The 27,149-nt window shown below is 27.6% G+C and overlaps 1 protein-coding gene across 1 annotated transcript; it reads left to right on the top strand.

The window, feature by feature from the left end:
- Positions 1 to 240: 240 nt before the first annotated feature.
- Positions 241 to 24,623, top strand: LOC148234026 (forkhead box protein D5-A-like). The gene is made up of 3 exons (XM_088187890.1): positions 241 to 587; positions 4,089 to 4,466; positions 24,290 to 24,623. The coding sequence occupies exons 1-3, from the start codon at positions 278 to 280 to the stop codon at positions 24,400 to 24,402; spliced, it is 801 nt and encodes a 266-aa protein (XP_088044016.1). The 5' UTR covers positions 241 to 277; the 3' UTR covers positions 24,403 to 24,623.
- The last annotated feature ends 2,526 nt before the right edge of the window (positions 24,624 to 27,149 follow it).

Below are 27,149 nucleotides of genomic sequence, written 5' to 3' on the forward strand. Positions count from 1 at the left end.
TATTATTATTAATTGATATTTTTATAATTTCAACTGCAAATATGCAACATTTGATGGCTTACAATATGCAAGACGAGCATTTAATATACATATTAGTATAATTTCTCTAGAGTGCGTACGTTTATCAAGTCGCGTACTCCCTCCAATCGCCGCCGGGAGGCGTGCCCACTGTGGCTCCCACTCCCACTTCAAACTCCGCCTGTGCCGCTTCTTGGCGTTCAATTGTGTACGCGACGCGTATACAACCGGCCGCCGTTTACAAACAACCCATGCGACGATGAAGAGTGCGTCGGAGGCCGCGTTCGAGGAAGCTCCCTCGCTAGGAGGACTCAAGCCGGCGGACTCGAGCAAAAAGGCGAGCGGCTCCAGGAGACAGGAGAAACCTCCTTACTCCTACATTTCGCTCATAGTGATGGCCATCCAGCACTCTCCGTCCAAGAGGCTCACCCTTAGCGAGATCTACGCATTTCTTCAGCAGCGCTTCGCCTTCTTCAGAGGATCCTACCAAGGATGGAAGAACTCGGTGCGCCACAACTTATCATTGAACGACTGCTTCATCAAACTACCCAAAGGACTAGGACGCCCAGGTAAAGGACGTTTCTACTTAAGTGCTTAATAATCAATCGCGTATACATGCAGTGAAAATTCGTGTTATGTCTATTGATATTATTAGGGGTAAGCGTTTTTTTAATACGTTTATTTCAATAATATAAATAATTTTATAATATAAGTAAATGTTACTGGCTTATAAACATTCTCCTGATTACATTTTGGTATTAGCTAAATTTGATAAAAAATAAACATATACAATAAAACGTTGATGGTTTTAATTTAATGGAAAAAACTAAAAAAACAGGTTTTTTCTGATATTTAACTTTCAAGTCGAGTCACGTTTTTTTTCATGATAACTTTGAATGTTATCATGACTGTAAACTGATCACACTATATAATTATTCTATAATTATTACCGATATTAAAATTAATAATAGATAGGATACGAAAAATAACATAAGGAAGCTAAGCAAAAAAATTGAAATAAGCTTGTATCGAACGTTAATTAGACAATGTTAAAAAAGAAGTTGATTTGTACAGATGATCTAATTCGAGTTTCTATGTTGACAGCACTGTAAATCAGACAGATGTTGATAATCACGAATGTTCAAAGTGTCGAATGTTAATTTGCAACAACACATTTTTTTATAAAAGTATATTTCAAAAATATATACATAAGTACAATACAGACACATGCACAATACTGGTTCATAACTATTTTCATTGTTTAAAATCGGTAAAGTTATACAATTTTTTTTGCCCATAAATTTAATAAAATTTAAGGAAAAACAAATAAAACCTTTGCAATTTTAAAAATATGCAATTAGGGTTTCCCTATTCCCAGACATTTTTCATTCCCGCCATCTCGGGTTTCGTGATATGTTAATAAAAAAAATTTGAAATAAAAGATTTTATGTTTTATTTTTTATAAACATTATTAATTTTATTTCAATTAAATTGTTATTATAAATTACACAACTATTGACAAAAAATACTATTTCTAAATGAAAATACAGATATAATAAATTCTTAATACTAAAAAAAAACATTTAAAAAATCTAATTTGCATGAAATATATTGTATGTACATATTTACAATCAATATATTATATATATTAGCAAAAATAAAATATTGAAATTAAATACAAACATTAAAACAATTTTTCTAAAAATCATTTTAGAAATGTTCAAATTTACATATGACAGCCTGCTACTCGATTTTGTACATATTATATATTTCCAGCAATTGAAAAACCTCTCTCTGTAATTTTTGTAAAATAGATTCATAAGCTCTTATTTATTTTTAAAAACTACTCTGCAATATCAATATCATTATCTAAATCTACAATAATTTCGTTCATTGTGCTATCATTTGTAAATACAGTTAAAGGATATAATCTCTTCATCATTGTTTCTCCATATAATATACATTCACATTTGGTGCAACTTTTAAAACATAATGTATTATTTGATTTGAAATTTGAGTCATTTGAGTCATTAATTCGTGAAACATTATTTTTTCAGAAAAGAATTTATTGTAAATATATTTTACATTAAAACATGAATGATTACTTCAGCTTTAAAAATATTGGTATCTCTTCAACTTAGAGCTGCAATAGCAGATTTTATCGGCTTTAATACGTTCCTAAGAAATATAAATATTTTCATCGTTCCATAGTATATCAATTGATTAAAGCCTTTTTTGTGCACCTCTGTAGGGTTAAAAATCGCTCAATCACCTTGTAACCTTGTTTTAATGTCAAATAATAACATTAGTTCTTTTTGGCAGAATCTTCTCTAAATAATTTTATAATTTTTCGTGTCTCTCTAAGAACTTTTTAATACTTTAGTCTCATAAACAAATTCCTAAAGTTATCATTTTCATAATACAATTCGCCGATATTATCTTCATCTTCGTTATCCACACCATGTTCATTATCATCATCATTTTCATCTTTTACGTCGAAATCAGCTGATTTATAGTTTTTATACAATACATTTATAACGGAAAAATGTATTCCATGATTCAAACATAATAAATGTTTTAAACCAAATTTTACCATTACACTGGTTCGACGAAATTTGGACGAAATTATTTTATTTACACTCTTCCAAAATTATTACGAGTCCCGAGACTCGAGATAAGCATTCCCAGGAATTGATACATAGAAAACCACTGGAATCCATTCCCAGGTCGTCCCGGATCAGTGACCCTAATTGCAATAGTCTTAAATGCATCAATGCAATATGTGCTTAGGCATTTTATGTTTGTATTTAAATTTAAGTTTTGTATTGTCGTAGATTCGCACGGTCTCGCAAGATACTTTTATACTATTTTTCAGTTGTTCTTTAACCCTTTCACCGCGGCTGATATTTTAGCGCGCAATTTCAAAATTTATTATTATGTGGGGTGCACTTATTCATGCCATTTTTTAAAAAAAATAGTATAGTTTAATAAATTCAAGTGATTTACAGCCTTAAATTATACTAAATAACCAGATTATTAGGCTCAAAGGTTTATGGCATCATTAGGGGCCAAATGAGTACTAGCGATTTTCTTGATGACTTATATAGAAGCCATCCGCAGTGAAAGGGTTAATGTTGGGAATTAAATATATGTTTTCTTAAAGCTTTATTATATTATTTTATGGCTTTATTTTGAATAACTTGCGGCTTATTAAAATTAGTATTACTCGTGTTACTCCACACTAGTAAATGTGTTCAATTGTTCTACAGAAATAACAATTCTGTACGAACTGTGTATAGAAATTTATGGCAGGTATATAATCAATTGCATCGTTATACGGAGCAAACAATTCGCAACGTAGATAAGATGGCCGAAGATCCAAAATGGTCGATTCGTCGGCGTTAGCAGTTCTTGTACTCCCTTCGGAGCATTTTGCATTTAGACTTGTACTTAGGGCTTCCTAACCGGGTTTTCGGCTATTTTAATTAATATCTAAAAGCTTTATGACTTGGTTAATCGATTTTATGAATATTATTAAATTAAATAAAGAATATATTTTTTAAGTAACGTAAAAAATATTGATAAGATCCTAAGGTTCCTCAATTATGGAAATGCATAAAATTAATATATAAATATATAGAAAAGACGTTTCTGAACAAGCATTTCAATTATTGAAATATTTTTAGTTAATCTCGAATAATTATAGAATTTTTTATTAGCTATTAAATGAACCGGGAGCGAATGTGGTTTTAGCGTTGCAAATGATTTTTGTACAAGAATTCGAAGCTCATTGCATTTTCGTGAAATTTTTTGATACTGTTTTTTGATTTGTAAAATAAGCAAAAATGCTTAAGAAAACAATCTATTTGATTATTAGGAAATGCTCCTAATAAATTAAACACAGTATTTATAATAAAATATTTATATTTCATATAATTCACAAGAATCAATATACATTTAAATGCAAAGAAAAGTTGCTCATAAAATAAATTTAAATTACATTTTTTTCAATTGAAAATTCTATTTGTAGCGCACATGTGGAACCTATTACATATTTGATTTATTTTCAGGTAAAGGCCACTATTGGACCGTGGATCCTGCTTCGGAGTACATGTTCGATGAAGGATCCTTCAGACGCAGACCCAGAGGATTCTCTAGAAAATGCAAAGCGTTAAAGAACGCACCTTCCTACACCCCTTACGCACCGTATGAGCCGCAGATTCAGAATCAGACTCAAGAATATTCGGCGTGCTCGTATCCGCAAGCTCAGATGGTGCCGCATTACCTACCGCCTGTGTACGATTGCGGCGGAGCGCCGTCCGTGTACGGCGAATGGGCGACCCAATCATATGTGAAGACTTCGCTGAGTCCCGTGGCTGAGCAGGCGAGGAACTCGCCGCACGTGGAAGGATACGCCAATTATCACTACAATCCAGTCAACGATCAAAGTAAGCCTATTTCAGACTATTCGTGAGGGATAAGCTGATCTATGAAAGTGCGCAAAATAGAGTATTTAAATATATACGAAAACCCAATCAGAAGTGAGAGATCGAAATTATAATTATAATAATCACTAATTCTTATCTCGCAGATATGGTTTATTGATATTTACACGGCGGTAATCTTTAGTAGTGAAAATATGGTGTCAACTATAGTGTCTCTAATTGCTTCCTTATCCAACTTGGGACCGCTGCTGCTTATATTTATTATAAACGACATGGCAAATATAAATTTTAACTTTTTTATATCAGGCCTAATATTTACTAGGAATTCAAATAAAAACATATTTTTCTCAATATTAAATTTATTAATCTAAATAAGCAGTATTGTAATTGCTACTAATACAGCAGCAAGGTTGTTGAAGATTTTATTGAGCGTTCATACTATCAGATTAAGGACCGGATTTATTTCTTTTGTCGTGATGTTTTTTTTTTATAAATAAGCAAAATTACGCATTTAAAAAAATATTTCTGTTGAGTATGGTGGACAGTGTAATATTTCAAAACCAATTGTGCAATGTTGTGCAAAAGAATCGGACCTTTTAAATTGGCCAGTACGGAGACCAGATGTCACAGTTCATTTCGACAATAACTCTCAACTGTAATAATTTCGTCAGGGACGGCATTTAGGGGTGAATTTGCCCAAAAAAAATGCATGTTTTTATTATTAATTTATTTAGCTAATAAAGCTAATTTTTTACACTAAACATATATATAATACATAATAAAAACATAAACAGAAAATAAAAAAAAAATATTTCTTAATGCACGAAGGTGTTTCTTTTTTTCATTTAGGAAGCCAGCAAAATTTTTATTTTTACGGATTGTCCTAAGAATATTATTATACAAATTCACACCTACGTATATAATTCCTCTAGCCGTACTAGTTTTCTTATACCCATCTATCCTTAAATTGTCTCTATTTCTAGAATTAAATCTATGTACATCATTATTGATCTGATGCTTAAAAAACTAGGATCAAAACATGTAACGATGTATCGACAACTTTTCGCTATCAACATTATCAAAGTTGAACGGTCGTGCAAATATCGCCGTGTAAATTGATCGTAAGGTGTTAAAAATATAGATATTATAATAAAGGTCACAAAGTGCAATAATTGTTGTTTTAAAAATAAGTATTATAAAATACAGACATAACATTTTGTTATAATTTAACATTTGCTTACGCAATATAATCGACATTAAATGATCGCTTAATGAACCGCTGGATATGTGAGTCATGAACTATTATACACAACATAATCTTTGCTTAAACGCTTACGAACCGTATGTTCTCAGCTGGCCTTAATATTTGCACAAAACACAAAAGACTCATTGGTGACATTGGTCAGTGGATTGTATTTGCTGTGCAAATAGTAATACTTAAAGCGGCGTATGGCCAATTATTAGCACTACTATTTCATTTTATAAAAATGTTGAGCTGCATTGATCTATTTATAAATATTTCATGTTTTTAGCAATAAGAAGTGCTGAAACAATCTCATTTAGATTAAAATACTTCTAAGCATACTTTACACGCGTATCTTTTATTGTGTTCTCTACGAGTACAAATAAAAATCAATAAGACAAATGTGTACAAAAACTTTTTTGTCGCATTTATTTCTTCTTTCATTCATTCTTATATTGTAGAATAAAAATAATTTAAAACATACATATGAAACAATAAGTTCAGGAAAACACAAAATATCATCTTCTGTATGCATTCTAAGTTTTTATATCAGGGCCAAAACTGCTAACCAATTTATTCCAATAAAATATGTTCCTATATTACTAATTATTTTTTGTCAATTACGATTATATGAAAGAACCTTATGAGCAAGGAGTGCGTACCAAATTATAAACCGGTTTGTTTAAAATGCGACATATTTTTTTCTAAAATCATATTAAGGAGGGAATAGCATAATCTAGTAGCTCTGAGGTTGAGGGTTCGAGCTCTGGCAGCGGCGCTTGAAATTATTTAAATTATCTGCATTGACATATATTGATTATAAATTGTATGGCACATAATAATTTATAATTATTAATATAGATGTCACCAATTCCCAGACTTTCAGTCTGGTGGTTAATATGTCGGATTGTGATTTAATTATATATTTTTATTCTGATTATTGCACATTTATTATTTATTTTAGAAAGATTTATCTTTCGTATCTTTATACATTTTTACTCAAGTTAAACCTTAATTAAATTTAAGTTATAAACGTTTATGTGAATATTATTAATTAAACATAATATTATTCTACACTGATATCAGTTTTTAGGTTAAACCATTACAATAAGCAACATTTTATTTTCCAATTCTGCTTTCAAGCAATATGGACATTTTCATAGTTTTTATTAAATAAAATGTATGTCTTTTTTTGGCATTACCAGTATTTCATTTTGTAATACCGGTAGTCAGAAGTTGTGCGATCTGACTTTTGGTATCTCTATACTTTTATATTTGTTTTTTTAGCTTAGTATTATATTAATTTAAGGCTATGATCGTTGGTTTATTTACATATTGTTTGACAAGAGTGTTTTTTTTGTCAAAATATAATGTGATAAGTTTAGTTTTGTTTAGTCCTATTAGTATCAAAATATTCCTTGATTTTTTTGTATTATTATATTATTTATCAATATTAATATTATCTTCTAAATCATGCAAGTTGTTAGTCCGTAATTCGCTGACATGGGCGCCCTCTCAATTTGGCCGCCATAGGTGGGCGCCTGATTTTGATCTATCAATCAAAATTCCCACACGAATCGAGTCTATTAGCTGAGATATTTAATAATGTATGCACATTTCTAGATAAATTAAAATAAAATGTCACAGCTCTTCTATTATAAGTTTTGATTCTTAAGTTTAAAGACAATAAACTGATTAAATAGATAAATTGAATGAAAACATTCACGAAATCTGTATATATTTATATTATATATATATATTAAAATAAATAAATCGCCGATCGTGATTAATTGCGTCATGTGCAAATACTCGAGCAAATTCTCTATTTACGCTATAAATTCCTTGCTACGTCTAAATACATCATTATGAAAAATGTTTTGCCATTTAACATTCGAATGAAAGATTCGAATATATCGAGGCCTGCCGAGAGGGGGAGTGAGATGGGACAAATTCCCGAGGCCCGTTCTCTTCTAAAGTTCCGATTTTGAAAAAAATCATAGCAAGGATATATGTATAAAAAAATAAAAAAGTTTTTAGTATTTACGTGTATTTTTTGGCGCTTGAGTGACACCCATGCAGTCTAAAAAGCAACTCTGCATTGGCAGTGTAATAGTCCAAAATAGTCCAAATCTGTTTTGATTTGTACTATTTAAAAAAACATGTTTTTTTAACCATGGTAATCTAGGGATAAGTATGTATGATATTTTTTATATATTAAACATTTTAATAGAAAAAATAATTTAAATAAAACGCAGATCATTGATTTGATGTGGCGATCGTTTGCCATGCAAAATAATGTAATCTTGCTTCTCGAAACTAGATAAGAACTGCTTTCCAAGAAATAGAAAGGAGGCCTAAAAAGCAAAGAACGAAAACCCCGAAATTGAGCGATGGGAAGCGACGACTCAAAATCCAGTTGTTTTTTCAGAAACTTTCTAATTTTTTTAGAAATCAGTTCTAATGTGGTACTGAGTTGATCGTAACGGATATTTAAACTATATTTTAAATGGACTAGTCGATTACTTATTTTTCTAATACAGAATTTATGATTATTATAACTATATTATGCAATGGTTTATTTTTATATATTTTTCAATTTATTTTATCGAGTTTTTGCCATATTTTTACTCCTACTTTAATTAATTAATACGATTTTTTTCATTCATAACATTAATTAATGCTATTGTGTATATAAGTTTCTTTCGGGTAAACAAACACCACAGCAAGGTGCCAAAAGAAAAAAATCAATTTAATTCCAATATTTAGAGGCCGTTAATAGCTTTTCGCGTTATTTTAATGCTTGCGGTCTTGCTGATTGTGAGAAACGAAATAAAAATACCAGTAGCGCCGTTTTGACGTCGAACAAATAGGATTAGTCAACGGCAATTAGCGGTTTTAGGAGTTAACTGGGAAATATGGTGAGCACTAGGACCACACGCGTTGTTACAAAATTACTAAATATAAATGTTTTCATAGAAAAATTTATTTTTTTAAATATTTTAAATCATACGCAATATACTTAAAAAGTGTTAATAGTTTTTTTTATAAAATTTACTCCAGTCGTTTCTACTTATTATATGTACATATTATTGTAAAACAATATTTATTAAATAAAGTACAAAATATTGACGTGAACAAATTTAATGCAAATATTTATGATTCTGAAAATAAATATTATGACCAATATCTCAACACTTAATATTATCAGAAGCGATACATGAATGAAAAAGTATAACATAATTTTAATTATGCAAACAAATCACTCCAATATTTTGAAACAATAATTATACAATAAATATAATGGGTATCAATGATTCAACATTTCACTAGTATATACAATCTCGTTCGCTTTCGTCAGTAAATAAATAAAAATCTTTAACCACACTTCTAAATTTAGTAAATTATCGTTAATAATATAATTTGCTTCTTGATTGATTAAACAATACAATTGAATGATTTCTATGGGATACTATTTAAACATTTTTTAATTAAAGATTAAAGAATCAGTATATATTACTAAATATATTTACTATAAATTTCTTAAAGTTCATCATTCTTATATTTTCCATAATGTCAATATTTTTTATAAGACTCGAAATTAAACATGAATATATTTGTGTAGCGATAACTTAGGCTACAAGATTTGTATGCTAATAATTAGTTTTCTTTAATTGTTGTATATTCTTATTATTGTATCTGAATATTAAATCAAGTGATAATGCGTGACATAATATAATTTGCAATTAGTGTAATGTAGGCAGGCCTGCCAATTCCCAGGGCCCATTCTCCTTGAGGGGCCCGACACTTGAAAAATCACAGCAATAATATATGTACAAAAAAAGTAAAAACCGACTTTAAATAATGAATATATATGTACTGATGTATTTAAGGTATAAATACTTCAGTCCTTTTTATAAATACAATATATAAAAGGAGCGGAACATTGCCTTCAAAAGCACTAACTTTCTAGGTAGTACTTTTACAATAAACATTGTAGTTTTTTGATGCGACTCTATTTATGTTAAAATTTGCTTGCAAATTATTGTTGACTTTATTGCTTTTTGAACCTTTAAAAAATATTAGACCTGAGAGAAAATATTCAACGAATATAAATTAGTAGTAGTAAATTTAGGATTTTGATCTGAAAATTCAGATCGAATATCTAAGGAAGAAGCAAAGAAATAACTAAAAATCAACAACAGCACCAGCTTAATTATATTAATTTAGGGTTTTTATAGATTGTATTTTTGGTAATTAGACAACTGGATTTAATACAGCAAAATAAATAAGTAATAAATTCAGTTTAATGTGGTTATACCTAAAAGAAAATCTAGAAAAATCAGTCTCGAATCAATCCCGAAAATAGTCATTTCAATAAAATCATATCACAATACATTTTCACCAGTAGATATATATTTTTACTAGTGAAAATATAAATTATCTGGCAGATGCTATTAAAATTATATGATTTCAATTTTTCTATATTTACCAACTTATCATTACTTATTTACATTCGATTTATGAATGTTATAGTGAATGTGTATTTTTTGGTGAAGTCATATTTTCACTAGTAGAGTCTAAATATATTTTTATTAGTAGATATATGCTGCGCTAATATGCTGCTCTAAAATGTCTATGAAACTCAATTTGACATATGCGAAACGTCCAAAACTGTTCAAACCCAAACCTAACCTAATGAAAGTTCTAAAACTAATTATAGTTTTAGAACATTTATTAGGTCAATTTCAAAATACAAACTAAGTCAACTCATGTCTTAGGGCTAAATATGCGGAAAAATAAGTACAGACAGACATCGAATCTCACATATTGCTCCATATTACAGTAAGTTTTAAAATATGATAGCTATTCTAACTGATATTACTATGGATTTCTAATATAAGAGGGCGGATCAAAGTATATTCAAATAAAATTTTGGTCAATAGGAGAGCCCAAAAACAATTATCACTTCTCAGAAGGTAAAAATTCACGTCAAAAGCAATAAAATCGTGTCGGCGCCGTCGCAGTGGGAACGCTCGGTAACGAGCGTTCCCACTGCGACGGCGACGGCACGATTTTATTGCTTTGACGTGGATTTTTACCTTCTGAGAAGTGATAATTGTTTTTTGCGCTCTCTTGTTGGTCAAAATTTGGTTTAGATGTGCTTTATTCGTTTCTCACTCGTAATATTGTCTTAATAAGCCGCGATCGCATTTTATTCCTTTTAAATTTCCATTCCTGAATGGAAATTCACTATATAGCAACACTGAGCAGCAAAAACACATGACTAATTATCAGATAAATATTATCAGTAGATATTTTTGATATTTTTTCATGCCTAATTAAAATATTTCGTATAAAATATGTCGCAACGTTGGCGAATTTTTATATTTATTTGTAGCATAGAAAGGGCTAACTCGTACCTATTAATATTTATTCAAGAATTACATTACGATGGTAAAAAATAAATAAAGTCCCATTTTTGTCATGACACCCTGAATATTTTTTTTCCTATATATTTTAAAACCATTTTAATTTCAAAGTATACGCTATAGCGAAACAGCTAACCGTCGAGTTGAAGTGTTGCAATATATAACCGTATGTGGTGCTCCTATTGCTTTACATTATGCAGTTAAAATTCAATTCAAAAGTGTTTCATGCTCATTTAAAAGCTTTCTGCGTTTTAAGAAGTACTGAAATTTTTCTCAATAAAAAATACACCCTTAGCTATATTATCGAATACTGAATCGCCTTGTAAATATGCATTTGCTGCAAATATCATGGGATTTCTTAACGATCTTAAATAAATGAAAAACAGTCAAAAACGCCGAGCCTAAATTATTACCGATACGGTTCTTAACAAAACAATTAGCTAAGCTCTAGTGTAACGCGTCAATAAAATTGCAATCTAATAGCTACATAATTTTATGATTTATTAAAATTCACACAATAGTGAGGTTTGTACGATATACGAAATAGGAAATATACGGTAAATTTTCGCGATGTATTTTAAGTGTGTCAAGTGGTCTTAGCGTAGATAAAATAGTAAAAAAAGTAGGGCACTAACCCTCAATTGCCCACTTGAACGTTTCCTCAAAATATTAGGAAAAGTTTCAAAGCAGATAAAACACCGCTGTTCTGTTTAAAATCACTTGCACGTGATATAGTATTAAAAATTATGGCTATGCGTAAATTCGCAATAAAGATAAGATCACTAGATTATTGTGTTAAAATATACGTTAAATCATTATTTTACAATTTAATAATTAAATAATTCGATTAAAAATAACTTTAACAGCTTCTTAAAACAATGATTTATTATATTTATAAATTTAATATTATTTAGAGATTAGCTTTAATTTTTATTATTTTTTATATTTAAATCATATTATCAACTTAAACATCTTCTCAGGTAGCTTTATTGCACCTAAATATTATTATTGATACAAGAAATATCTAACTTAGATTAATGAGCTTTAGTTTTTTTTTTGTATTAGTAAATAGAGTTTATTCTGCATTGAATTCATAGCACTGAAATTATATATTACCGATTGTGCGTTTGTAATACATTATGAACCACCAGTTAATGTATAATGGTAATGAGCCTAATTGGTAATATCAAATTTCAACAGTGTGAGAATGTAACGCTCTTGAAAAATATATGGAATACGCCACCGTTGCTCATCGCTAAGTCTCTTTCTGGAGCGAAGAAGAAGCATTAGCGATCCCTTAGTCTTTTTATAAAACGCTTTCAATCATAATTCCATTCATCGAGCCAAAAATAGCCTGTTTGATCTCAACGAAACAAAGAACTACAAGGTTGCCCTGGAAATTCAGATCATTCATTGGCAATTATTTTAATAATTAGCTTATGATTATTAATTAACTATTATTATTGTTAAACCTTTTTTTTAACAATATATGATAGTATGATTCTTAGATATATTTTTTATATAATATATAATGATTTAAGATTTATGAATATTAAAGCAAAATAAAAAAAGTTGCTTAAGCAGTTTATGATATATAATTAAAATAAAATAAATAATCACTCAAAATGTTGTATTAAAATTGAAATAAATTTTTATGGGAACTAAGAAAATGATTATATAATACAATATTGATACATTATGGGTTTTAAAGCTTGCAATTTAAACAAACTTGCTTTGGTTCTCATTTGACACATTATTTTTTATTAAAAATAAAATATTATCAGGCTACTTTTAAATGCTCCACATTTGTTTTAAAACATTACATTTTTCAGAAAATTTAAACATAGTAATAATTTTAAATTATGATTTCTAAAATACTTTTTAGGTAATTTAATATTTTACTCTTAGAGCTATTCTTAAACGCACAAATAAATTCGGTTCTATATTTAAAAAAAATGTTATTGGGATACTTTTAAATGCGCCAAAAAAGTGTGCTTTTTAGGCATATTTTTAATACCTATTTTTGTTTGCAACTTTTTAATGCATTTTATTGATTGGGGTACTTTTAAGTGCACCACTCTATATTATTTTCTTAGCAAGTCATCTTAATAAAATATTGATAGCAAGGCTACTTTTAAATGCACCACATGATTAAAACTAAATATTTTCTAATATAAGTTACAAACAATCATTTATATAAAAATGATAACTTAAAATATTTACCTAAGAATAATTTAAGATTAAAATATAAGCAAAAGGTTATATTAAATATAATAAGTTTGCTAGTTTTAAAGCTACTTTTAAATGCGCAAATAAATCATGCTCTGCATTTCTTAAGCAAAAAAGATGTTATAGGGCTACTTTTAAATGCGCCACATTTTATTAAACAGTGAACTATAGCTTTTAAGCATATTTTCATCGTTTAACTTTTATTCGCAGCAAATTTTCCGTAACATTATTTTTTAATACATTTTATTGCTCCGTCGCTTGGGATACTTTTAAGTGCGCCATTTTATATTATTTACTTTAAAATATTGATATATTGCGTTTAACTATATTTTAAAATCTTTATTGCAGATATTGAAGCTAGTTTATCTTAAATCGATCTAGTCGTTTATGGTATATTAGTTTTCATAGGCTCCATAATTAAAAAATAAAATAAAACAATATCGGGCTACTTTTAAATGTGCCACGTGTTTAAAATAAAATATTTTCTTATAAAAGTTGAAAATAATCATTTGTTTAAATAATGATAATTTAAAATTCTTGTCTAAGTTTCATTTAAGATTAAAATATAATCAAAAGTTTGCTAGCTTTAAGGCTACTTTTAAATGTGCAAATAAATGATGGTCTGCATTATTGAAAATTAAAAAATGTTATAGGGCTACTATTAAATGCGCCACGTTTTATTAAACAGAAAAGTATGTCTTTCAAGCATATTTTCAAGTCTTTGAATTTTTAATCGTAGCAAATTTTCCTTGACATTCTTTTTTTTCCTATATTTTATTCATTCGTGGTTTGGGCTATTCTTATTTGCGCCATTTTATATTATTTTCTTAGCAATTTGTTGTAATAAATTAAAAATAAAATAGTATTATGCTACATGATTAAAATAAAAATACCAGTTAAAAACAATAATTTATATAAATATTAATAGCTTAAAATATTTACCTAATTTCATTTAAGATTAAAATATAAGCAAAAGTTTTAAGTAAATATAATTAGTTTGCTACTTTTAAATGCGCAAATAAATTATTTTCTGCATTTCTTAAAAAAATATGTTATAGGGCTGCTTGTAAATGAGATTTTCTTAATCAATTTGTTGTAATATTGTAAAGTATTTTTTACTAAATTTAAATTTACCTCTTAAAAATAAAATAAAAATGATTAATTTAAAATAAAATGCAGTTGCGCATTTCAAATGTTTTCAAATACAATAATAAGTAATTTCAACCCTATATTTTTTTATAATACATGTAGTTGTTGGGCTACTTTTAAAAGCACCAGGATGTTTTAGACAAAAAAGTATGCTTTTTAGGCTAATTTTTCAGCTTACTGTTTTTTTTATATACAGCAATTATTTTTATTGATTCCTTGCTTGGGCAACTTTTAGATGCGCCACTTCATTATTTCATAAGTTATAATTAATAAAAAATGATTTAATTTATGATTTACTATATATTTTATTAATCTTATGCGTGAATATTGAAGCCTAATAACAAATATTGCTCCACTTGTTTGTGATGTATTTATTTTTCATAACCCCAATAATTGAATAAAATTTTCTCATGCTACTTTTAAATGTGCCACATTTTTTTAAACTATTATAGCCTATTAGCAGTCTATCTAATTATTATTTTTTTAATAACAAGTTTTGTTTAATATTAAAATTTGGATTGAAAGTTATTAGGAATTTTCTTAATTTTATTTTAGGGTTACTTTTCCGTGCGCCTCTTATGTTATTTTCCTGCTTAGATCTGATTAATAAAATGTATTCTATAAATTTCATATACAAATAAGAAAAAAAGCTGCATCAAAACTTATGCTTATTGTTGATAATTCACGTCAAGGAAGCGGAAATCGCAATGATTGTTATATATCTATAAGATAACGATAGTAATACAAATATAGTGCATGATTAATTACATTCAAATGACAATGTTTAGTTACATAGAAATAAATGCTTAAAAAGATTCATAATGAAATATTAATTTTAATAGAGAAATATATCTATAGCTTTTTATTTATATTTTATATTAGCATTATTTTTTTATAGCATTGCTTATTAATAATTTTGTAATATCAAAAAACGGTATTCTTGTATTGTTTTTTAAATATATACTATATGTAGTTTTTCAACGTTTCGCCAATAATGTTTTCAGCATCATCATGTCTTATTATATTACTATATAGTATGATAGACAATTGTTAATAGTTTGAATGTAATGATTTTACTTTACCAATAAAATTATCGCATGGTTGTGTGTTTATTGATGTCTGGATAGCTTGATAGGTATTGGTAGATAGGGACAGATTACGATAAAGATAAAGACATATAATTTGTTCCTATTTGAAAAAGTTATTATGTCTCTTAGCATTACAAAATAAGTTTAAAAAAAGTCTGAGTCTCTTTAAACAATTATCCGTCGCAGTGCATTGGGTCGAAGCTGTGAATGTTTATTTTAATAGTTTTTAAGTTGATTAGTGCTTGGGGTGGCGCGCACGGTACGTTTATTTCAGCTAAAATGCCATCATCGGCTTTGATCACAGAGATGATCCGATGTTTACGTTTAGCTCCTTTGATAATGGCGCCTCTAATGCGGAGCCGGATCCATTATTTATCCGCTCTCTATCTCTCTATCTCTCTCTCTCTTTACTCAGGAGCGTCGATCGCAGCCGCCGAGCTGGAGGTGCCCTTTCGCTCTTTATAAACACATTTCATATTCGCTATCCACAGGGTGATGCATATTAGTATTATTTTTATACATGTTAATAACAAGATTTCTGCTATACAAATATTATAATTTAAAGAAATAGTTTATTAAAAAAAATCTAATTAAATACAAGTTTATGTAATTTAGTTATTTAAATAAAAAAGTGTGGGAATGAAGCATAATTTCATAGCATTATTTAGTCGCGCATTGTCGTGCAAAAAATTGCACCTTTTCGATTGATCAGATGTCATTGTTCTTGGTGCATTTCATTCTCAGCTGTAATAGTTTTGTCAGGATTTAAACAATTTATTGGTTTTATGTTTTTGACTAAAATCATTTGTTAAATTAAAACAAGTTTAGAGCTACTGGACAATATGTATAAGTAAAAAGCTTGACAAATGAGTGCTGCACGAGTTAAAAAAAATCTAACAGAAACGATAAAATTGAAGCGTGCAAAAAAATATTTAAAAAAATCCGCAACCATAAATTTTATTTCCCCAGGTAATTTTGCTTTAACCTTCTCGCTCTGGTGATGTACACTTAGTGTACATTTAAAAGTTATTTACATGATTAAGAATTAAGGAAAATATATACATTAAAATTCAATACAATTGCATTTTCTAGTTAAATGTGTTAATATTATTGTTGTAGTATTATTTGTAAAAATATTATAAATCTATTACCGAAATTTGTAAGGTAAGTTAGTCGTGCAGATCCTGATGCTATTTTATTTCTAAAAAATATTCGTAGTGCTTCTCTACTGAATTATTTTCTTTTTTGTTATTCGAGGTTATATTTTTACTTGTTTACATCTTTAACATAACGCTTTTAATTTTGCATCATTTTAAGAAGCTTGAACCAAACATTGGATGATTTAATTTAGAATATGTTTTTTCATGATTATTAGAAACTTCGTGCTTTTGCCTTTTTCTGGTGTCATGTTCGATTTCGAACTTTTAATTATCGCTTTTCGTCCTTGCTGCACGAAACACTTTTTACCTTTAATTTTCCCCATTATTGAGGTATGTAATAGACCATATTTTGAACCTCAAATCATGTGTCCGATCTACTCCATCATCTTCCATTTGATGGTTGAAAAAATTCGGTCATTGGAGGCTTTCTTAGTCCATAAAACTTTTAACAAGCGTATATAAAGCCACATTTCATTGATTGTATTATTTTTAAAATCATTAATTAAATTTTTCTACCGTTTTTTTTAATATGTTATTACAGTGTTCCTAAAAAATATTATTACTTAAATAACTATTTTTATATTATTATCTAACATATATTTTTAATTAATAAACATACATCTTTCTATTATACTTAATTCATTATTTAAGCTATCTATAACTTCTGCAACATTATCACCTATGCACTATAATAAAATGACGTCCGCAAATAGATGTATTTTACATTTTTTTATATTTTTAATTATATCGTTAATATATATATATTATAAACAGCAATTGTCCAATAAATCTAAGAGTCTCATTTTGCACGATACAGTGCGATTGATTGTCTTTTGGATTTAAAGTATATTGGTAAAAATACCATTAAAAATGTTTTTATCAATCCTAAAACTATACTATAAAAAAATTAGTAAGCAAAACTGTGGCGATTATTTGAAGTTAATTATTAGTAAAGATCCTAAAGGGCATAAACTACACTTATTTTCTTAGAAACCAATTTATACGATAAAAATAATCTATTATTGACATTGTAAAAATCATTTAGTTCAGATTTATATTTGCTGGTAAGCTATATAATATTTTTTTAAAATTAAATCATAGCAAGACTTTAACATCTATAAATTGGCAACCCTGTTATTTTGTTTTTTTTATTAAGTATTTATTTACAAAATAATAATAAAGACAGCTTAAACAAATTAGTTCCTTGTCAACTCGTAAATTTCCTTACAACTCGATCCAAAAAAATCCAACCATTTAAAAGGTTACGACTTGTAAAAAAAAACGTTTTAGGAAACGCTGCACAATCCTTTAACCCACACGTGTTCCCCAAGGACTACCAGGATCATTTTTTATTTAAATATTTTACCGGTAACACGATACGTTCGTCGATGATCCAACAAATTGCTCTGCTCTAGTTTCTAAAACGTTAAAAAAATAAAACGGTCTGGTTTGCTGGGATTAACGACGCTTTTACGACGGTTTTACGCTCGATGCAATATTTCGAACGTGCAAATGTTGTAAATGGGTTATTAAACGCCGCCATATTGGTTTGCGCGTATGCAAAAAAAATTGTTCCACTATAGCGCGCTATTTGCTTTTTAGTCTAACAAAAGAGTTCCACACCTGGTATTATGAGTGCAAATATTTAAATACTGGCATATTTATAGACACGTTCTATAATGAAATAACAATGGGGTCTTGAGTATTTTATTATTATGTAGCAATGAACAACAAGATTTTTACCACAACAGTTCAATCTATGTGTTTAATTACAAGTCAATTATATCTGTGTTTTAAAAGATTTTGTATTTTTATATAAAGATATTTTTTGTATAATATAATTGTTAAATTATTATTTTAATGCTATATTTAGATTTATGCTAAATCAGAATCAATCATAAAGTGTAACTAAAAGTAGTGTTTGCCTTAAGGATAATCTTTTACAATGAGACAATATGTATTATATAATAAATATAAATATATAATGCTTTTAAGAATATAATATTATCATTCTGAATAGGAAGTATTATTTTAGCAACACAGCTTAAAATTTTAAGAAATTTTCACGAATACTGGTATTTTATTTGAAATTTTTCGTGAACATGAAATTTTCGGGTTTTTTACTTACTATTATTTAATTTGGCCTTATTTTACAGTATTTTTAAATAAGTTATTTTAATTTTTTTTAATTATCAACAATGGTTTACAATTTTTATATTTGCGTTTAATTAGGTTTAAAATTTAATCAACATAGAAATACACAAAATATTTCTGAAGAATTCTAAATTTTAAGGACGGACTTATAACGCATTGGGCTTACGCCTGTCAGATAAGAATGGAAGATTTCATATAAAAATAAAATAAAATTAATTTTTATATTTGCAATAATATATAAACAAAATTTATTATTTTAGTTTTTAATAAGTTAATCAGTGAGAACGGATGGCATTTAGCTTCTTCCAATACAAAACTCTTTCTATTTTTTATTCATGAAGGCAATAAGATCGCTTTTCTTTTAATAAGCTTTCATATTTTTTTGTTTAATTATTCCTAGTAGTTTCAGTGATTTTCTTTTCACTTTGATTAAAAATTAACTAGACGAAGTTGCACTTTAAAATATTTTAACTCACATGACAACATGATTCTTCTTACACCATAAACGCTATAAATTTAGCATATTTCCGTTCATAGTCATTGCCATAAATAGCATTTTTGGATTTTGCACAGAATAAACATAAATACTCACTGTAAGCACATTACACGGATGTTAGTGTGCCAACTAAATTTAAAAAATTGCTTCTATTTAACTAGCCTTTATATTTACTTATTGAATATCCAAAGTAGTTTGAGTAATTTTGATTTCACTTTGATCCAGAAAGAGCGAAGTGAAGTTGCCCTTCAAAATATTTTAACTCTTGATCAACAGCCAAATCACGCAGCTTATGTTCACAAGTGACTAATACTTCCATAAGATGAATGAATTTCGGATTAAACCGTTTGAGAATCATTTTTTATTATTACACCTTTCTGATTTTATTTAATTTTACTCGGTAATCCGCGGACCGTCATTTGGCCACCATTTGAGTAGCGCTGGTTTAGAGGGTTTTAAATACATGTAATTGTGTGCGTTTTATGTGAAAAATGCCAGATTTCGAGCGCACGTGCGCGTGGGCCGCAGTAGGCATTTTTTATCACCGTCATCATCGATTCGAAACTATTTCGGAGATTTTTGGCTAATGTAAATTTCCTTTCATCGCTCTCTGGCCGGACCACACATGTAGTCTGCTGCTTTGAGATCATTCCAGCTCCAAAGCAGATGGACTAAGACTGATGGGCCGAAGGATATTGTATCGCCTAACTAACGCCGTGGGTCTGATAGTTGGACAAATCCATCGATCGAGCGATCGACTGCCATATTAGTAGTTTGATCGAAGAGTACTGCAAGGTTTTAATTTGGGGCCATTGAAACTATCATTGTTTATATTAATTTGATTAAATTGTGTTTTAAATAACATATAAACTATAATAACCAGAGTCAGCCCTTGACTCTTAAGCACCACCAGTAAAATATATTTTTAATTACGCTAAGCAAATTTAACTTTTGACGCAAGATTTAAGCGACTATTCTTTGATAAATTAAACTTTAATGTAAGTAAAATATTTTTAGCTCAAAAACAACGCGTCCAGGGGTTAAAAACTTTTGAGTATCATAATGATATAATAAAATCGAGAGCTTTAAATATATTTTTACAAGCCAGTTGTAAGAGATATATTTTCAAAAAATTATATTTATTAATAAATAAATATGCAGCTTATATATTTGTTAAACTCCTATTTTATGTAAAAAAAATCATAATTTTCATTGATCTACGCAGTGTATTTTTTTATATTATTTTCCATATATTAGTCATTAATTTTTTTTTATCAAATTTGACTGCTATTTTACGTCAGCTGCATATTTTTATATAATTTATTTTATTTATCTTATTGCTTACTATAAACGATATTTTATTATATATCATAGCTAACTATTATATAAATTACATTTTATTTACCATTCTAAGAACTCAAATTTTTCGATATTTTACTATTAAAGTGCTGTTTTACTCATTGATTTTCGATAGTCAGTTAGTCATAAAGCAGCGCTCTATTTTTATTTTATTTAACAAAAATTAGAGGTTAACTTAAATCAGCACAATTTTATTATTATTTTTTACACAAAAGCGGAAATTTTTATTTAAAACTAACGGTCTATAAAAAGTAATTTAAATATGAAATATTTCCATATTTTTTGCTTTAACGTAAATCACATGATTACTAAATACAATTTTATTTTATTTTTATTAATCTTATTACTTTATTATACGTTTTAAAAATAGCTAGATATAATTAAAAATATGTTTCGCTAATCGTTGAAGTCATGAAGATAGTATAAAAAAATATTTATTTGGCATTACGGTTTTAGAACCAGTGAAAACTAATACAGTGACCACGTAACGAATTTTTTTTTGATATTTTACTACTAAATTTGCATTTTACTCATTGATTTTCGATAGTTAGTTAATCATTGAGCAGCACATTATTTTTACATTTAATTTTATTTAATGGAAATCCATGGGTTAATTTAAAAGAGCACAATTTTTTTATTATATTTTACATAAAAGTGGCAATTTTTATTTAAGACTTATGATCTATAAAAAGTAATTTAAACATTAAATATTTTTTTGCTTTACGTAAATCCCATGATTACTAAATATTAACATTTTCATGCAATAATTTAATGAAAAATAAACACGACAGCAAAAATTAAGAAAGCATATTTTATAAATCTTATGACTTTATTAGACATTTAAGAAATAGCCAGATATAATGAAAATTATGTTTCACTATTTGTAAAAGCAAAAAGGGGTACTATAAAAAATACTTGTTGATCATTAGCAGTTTTAGAACCAGTGAAAACTAAATCAGTGACCGCGTAACGATAAATTTTTGAAAATTTGACTACTAAATTACTATTTTACTTATTGATTTTTGACTGTCAGTAAGTTATTGAGTAGCACATTATTTTTACATTTTATTTAATGAAAATATAGAGGTTGATTTAAATAAGCACAATTTTTATTATTATATTTTACACAAAAATAGCAATTTTAATTTAAAATTTATGGTCATATGGTCGTATTATGAAAATATTTCCATATTTTTGATTTTACGTAAATTACATGATTATTAAACATTAACATTTTCATGCAATAATTTACTTAATATTCAATGAAAAATAAACATGACAGCAAAAATTAAAAAATAAATCTTATTACTTTATTAGACGCTTTAGTAATAGCTAGATATAATTAAAAATATGTTACGATAATTGTAGAAGCAATGGAGATAATATAAAAAATACTCGTTTGTCATTAATAATTTTAGAACCAGTGAAAATGTATGGGCCTAGAAAACAGTGCTGGAAGTAAATATATTGATACTTTTACCTCAAGGACTTAAATAAACAATTAAATAATTCCATGCTGAAGAAATTCAAATGATATATCAGAGAAATATTTTAAGAAAATCTAAGAAAACGTTTGAAACGTAATTTAGATAAATTAGTGGTTGATCGACTTTTTAACATTAAAATAAAACACAGTAAAAATTGCGTTAAAATACATTATTTTTTGCTGTTTCTTATGATATTAATCACGTAAAATAAAACTTTTATGAAAATAAGCTTGGTTTATATATACACGCTAAACATTTTTTAAGTAAATATATATTTAAATAAAATAGCTAAGATTAGAGATCTTTAAAATAAATTATTTATTGATACATTGAAAAAATTCTTAGCTATTAAATATAGTATTGTTGTTTTACTAGATTATATAATATATTACGGTTATTTGTGAATCATATCTATAATATATATGCATTATTTCATTTAGATTTCCCTTTATAACATTTGTGTGTAATTACCGTTTTACCACCATGAAAACTATTAAATAATAAATATCAAAGATCAACAAAACTATTTTGACTATACTATGTAGTATTTTATGTTATATAATTAGTTTAAAACCGTAAGAGCTAATCAATATGGCTATAATTCCAGTGTCAATGAGTAAGTGAGTTTTTTTGTTGATAAATAAGAGTATATTGATAAGTAAATTGAATAGAAACGGTGCGAGGATACTTAAGAGAATCTTTCAATTAATCATCTATCATAGCAATCTAATTAGATTTGCAAATAATAAAAATATTTTTTTGATACTTTCTATAATATTACTCTTATTTATGTTAGATATTATGTTAACGAGCATTAAAATTGTATTATTCTTATTAAAGGACTTTTGGGTGCCTTAAATTTAGACTTACATACAAATTAAGTAAAATGAAGGCAGTATTTTTTAACCATTTGGTCAGTGTGACTTTACCATTAAAGAAATAATTAAATTTTTATAATATTTAATATATTTATTTACTTAAGTTGTAGGGTACTTGCTTGATGGAAAAATAAAATAATTTATTATTATGTAACACATTGATATTTAGATTAATTAATAATGCAGTGCATTGGACTATTTGATTAATTGCTTCATTGAATGTATGATTTTTATTCACAACATTACATTGTTGCTATAGTATTTAAGATATTAGATAATTATGCAGTGCAAAATATTTTAATTTGTACTGCGCAGTGAAAGAAAATTATATTTTTTTATAACTATGACTTTAGTACTATGTGATTTTTTTTAGTAATATTGAAACTTAGTTGCTAGAAAAACTGTACACTATTTGCGTTAACACAGTCAGTTCAAGAGCTAATCATTTATCATTATTCATAATTGATAAAGAGATGGCAAGTTTGGGTTTACACCCCTAAAGCACACGTTCAATATACTTATCATTACTCCGATTGATTGATAAATATAAAAAATATTATATTGATTTTAATTTCTATAAATTTGTTCAAAATGTAAACCCAAACTTGCTATCTCCTTTTCAATTATGAATAATGATGAAATGGACAGCTCTCGAACTGACTGTGTTAATGTAAATAAGGTATAGTGAAATATCCAAATAGGTAAATATTTTTCTTGATCTCAGTGTTTCATATCCTATGATTTAAACTTCTCTCGCAATATATATACAATTTACACTATTCAAAGGTGATAATTAAATTTAAAAAAAATATTGCATAGTATTTCAGTTATTTTATTTTACATTATGCTTTCATTATTATTTTTATATAATTGAATGTAATAATTATTTTTTTACAATTCAGTAACTCAACAAGATTTCGTAAAATACTATGCGACGATAGTCACGTGAACAGACGTTAAGAAATGGAAAAAAATGGTAAAAAATATTATTTTTTTGGAAAAAATAAATAAACTGCGCGATTTTATTTTTTATATTGCTGCGATTTTTTTGTATGTGCGATGCGATGTTTTTATAGATCAGTCGATCCCATTTTACTGTTTTTTTTTATTATTGCTGAGCGATGTTTTTATGTATTTTTTTTTATTTTTTCCAGCTACATTTTCGCCAGCGCTGAGAGGACAGTTGGTTTCGATGTCAGGCCAAGGAGGGAAGCACTATTTACCGCCCTTGACTTCGTCACCCCTGAATCAACCGCCGCTATATTAAGTTTAATATTTATTTCAATAAAAAATAATTTAATACAATTTTCGTATACTAAATATATTTCAGTATTTTTTTTATTTTTATTTTCGAATCGGACAACTTAACATTCAGTATTAAATTAATTAATTTAAGCTGATTTAATTATTAAATTATTTTTAATATTATTCTTATCGACATGTATCGTAAGTTAATGTAATTAATTTATAAGTAATAAATTTTATTTATAGGAACATTTCTTTAATTTTTATCATAGCACTGTTTTAATAATACAAATAATTCCATACTACAATATTTAATTTCATAGAAATGAATACTCAATAATCTAAATTAAAAATACGCGTATGTAGAATAAGTAAAGTGCAGAAGATCTTATTTTTTTGTCTAAGTCAAATGCAAGTCTATTTTCGCCGAAAAAACTAAGTGCCTCTTTTCACACCTCGACAGTTCTTGATGCCGTAACTTCTATGGTGAGAAAGATTCTCAAATATTGATCATCGCAAGAATTAATACGATTCGTCTACTAATGAACACAATACATGAAAAAATACAGCGATTCTCAAATATTTTGCACTATGTTTTATTAAACATGAAAAATATTTGCTGTGCTAAAGCGAAATATATTCATAAAATAATAAAGTAGCTTGTAAGAATGGAAATAATGTATTTTAAATGAAAGGAAATAAAACATACTATTAAGAAAAAATACAGATGTAAATTCAGGACACAATTGCCATATGACAGCATTTTTAAGACGAATGCCAAAGGAAGGGCGGACAGGTATTTGTTGATTATCAGTTGAAAAGTGTATGATGGATCAAAATTCGTTGAATAGAATTAATCGAAATCCGTAACTCTTACTGCATTTTAATCGTTGATTTATAACATATGTATATCATCTCATAAATAAAAATGTATGTGATGTTATGTAATTGTTTTAAAATATACAGGTCGCAATATTATTAAAGTCGACAGTATTTATGATTTATGGAGTGGTCCAATAAGTTGCAGTGAAGTAGTGGCGAGGCATAGTGGAGGTAAGTGTATAGTCTGGTTTTGCTACTACGTTACATATATGTACGATCGCGCGAGCACACAGTATCTCCACCACGTGCGTTGGTAATATAGAAATATCACAGGCGTATTGCTCACAATACATTAAAAAGCGCTACAGTTTATTTCTTAAAATTTCATCTGGCAAAGACCGCAAGAATTATGTAATTTTTTGTAAATTTAAGTGTGTTATAAAAAGTTCTATTAATTTTTATATTTATTAAATAACGTTTTTGCGCCCTTTACTTTTTTTAATGGAACTATGAATTTTTAACTTTTTATTAGTCGTCATTTTGAAACAAAAATGTGAATCACGCTTGCTAACAAACTGAACCGAGATATTTACAAGATCTATCGTTAAAGTGAGTTTTTTTTAATTATTTTTAAAAAACGTTTTAAGCTACGATTTTTTTATTAATTTAAATAGCTCTATAACTTTGAATAAAATGGCAGATCAGATTAACTAGCATACTTAGTCAAGATATTAAAAAAATATATGCTTAGAACAAGTTTTATATCTACATAATTTAAACTACAAAACAGTAATCGCGTCTTTAAAATCCCACATAAATGAAAAAAAAAATCATTTTTTGTAAAAACTAAAATAATTTGATTTATGGCACTTTTAACGCGTGTTAATTTTAATAAAGAACTTTCCGATGATCGATGTCCCCCACATTATATACGATAATTAATAAGTTTTAAATCTCTAGTAGTGATTTATTAGTTTTTTTTTATTTATGCTTTGATCATATTTGCTGAAAATCAGATCGGGTATTCTCTATTTCTTGTGAATTATTTTGTATTTCTATATCATCATTACGATAAAAAGGATGTAGCAAATTAAAAAAAATTACAGCTATTCAAGTACTCTCGAAAATCCTTTGAAACATACAAAAGCATTTTCAAATTATTTTAAAGTTTTCAGCCATATAAACGTTGAAAAATTATAAGAGATCACTATATAACAGTGTATGCCATAGCATACATCAGAGCCGAGTTACAAGAATAAAGTCGTATACGTTACACAAATATACGATTGTGTGTTGTTTTATTTTCTACCTGCGCTGCAACAACGGTTATTATCAGGAAACTATATATATGCGTTTGCGCACCACGCATACTCTAATTGATAATACGCATCCGCAGAGACGTTGTACAGTGCGCACCGAATAAGTTGTTTCTGCTGTAGAGCGTAGTATTGAAGAGGATTCGCGATCTTTTTTTAAATTATGAATCTCTCGAACTGACTGCGTTATTCCGATATGATTTCGTTGAAATGCCATATTTAAAAAAAATATTTTCGGGATAGATTCGAGACTGGATAACCCGAGAAATTATATTTTAAAATCAGAGTAGTCATTTTATTTTTTACAGGGAGGGGGGAAAGTATGCCAGTCAGTGATAATTTTCTTTTAATATTTTGATTTCATTAAAATTCATTGTATTTTATTAACATATATTGTTTCATTCAAAGCTTGTGGCTTACACAAACTTCTGAGAGAGAAATACACAAAGTATGTAAATGTATATATTACTACGTATGGTAAAGTTAAATTCATATAATTTTAATAGCACCTGCAATATTATATTTTCACTAGTAAAAATATATATCTACCGGTGAAAATGCATTTTGATATGATTCCACTGATATGACATATTTAAAAAAATATTTTCGGGATAGATTCGAACTTGGATAA

Source organism: Plectrocnemia conspersa, unplaced genomic scaffold (assembly GCF_051122295.1).
Source record: "Plectrocnemia conspersa isolate PC_06_02 unplaced genomic scaffold, ASM5112229v1 ptg000006l, whole genome shotgun sequence".
NCBI classification, from domain to species: Eukaryota; Metazoa; Arthropoda; class Insecta; order Trichoptera; family Polycentropodidae; genus Plectrocnemia; species Plectrocnemia conspersa.

What these genes read in the sequence shown, in the direction of transcription:
- LOC148234026 (XM_088187890.1), top strand. Translation starts at nt 278, where the DNA reads ATGAAGAGTGCGTCGGAGGCCGCGTTCGAGGAAGCTCCCTCGCTAGGA. An exon ending in CAAAGGACTAGGACGCCCAG is followed by an intron (nt 588 to 4,088) that starts GTAAAGGACGTT and finishes ATTTATTTTCAG; the next exon opens with GTAAAGGCCACTATTGGACC. An exon ending in CAATCCAGTCAACGATCAAA is followed by an intron (nt 4,467 to 24,289) that starts GTAAGCCTATTT and finishes TATTTTTTCCAG; the next exon opens with CTACATTTTCGCCAGCGCTG.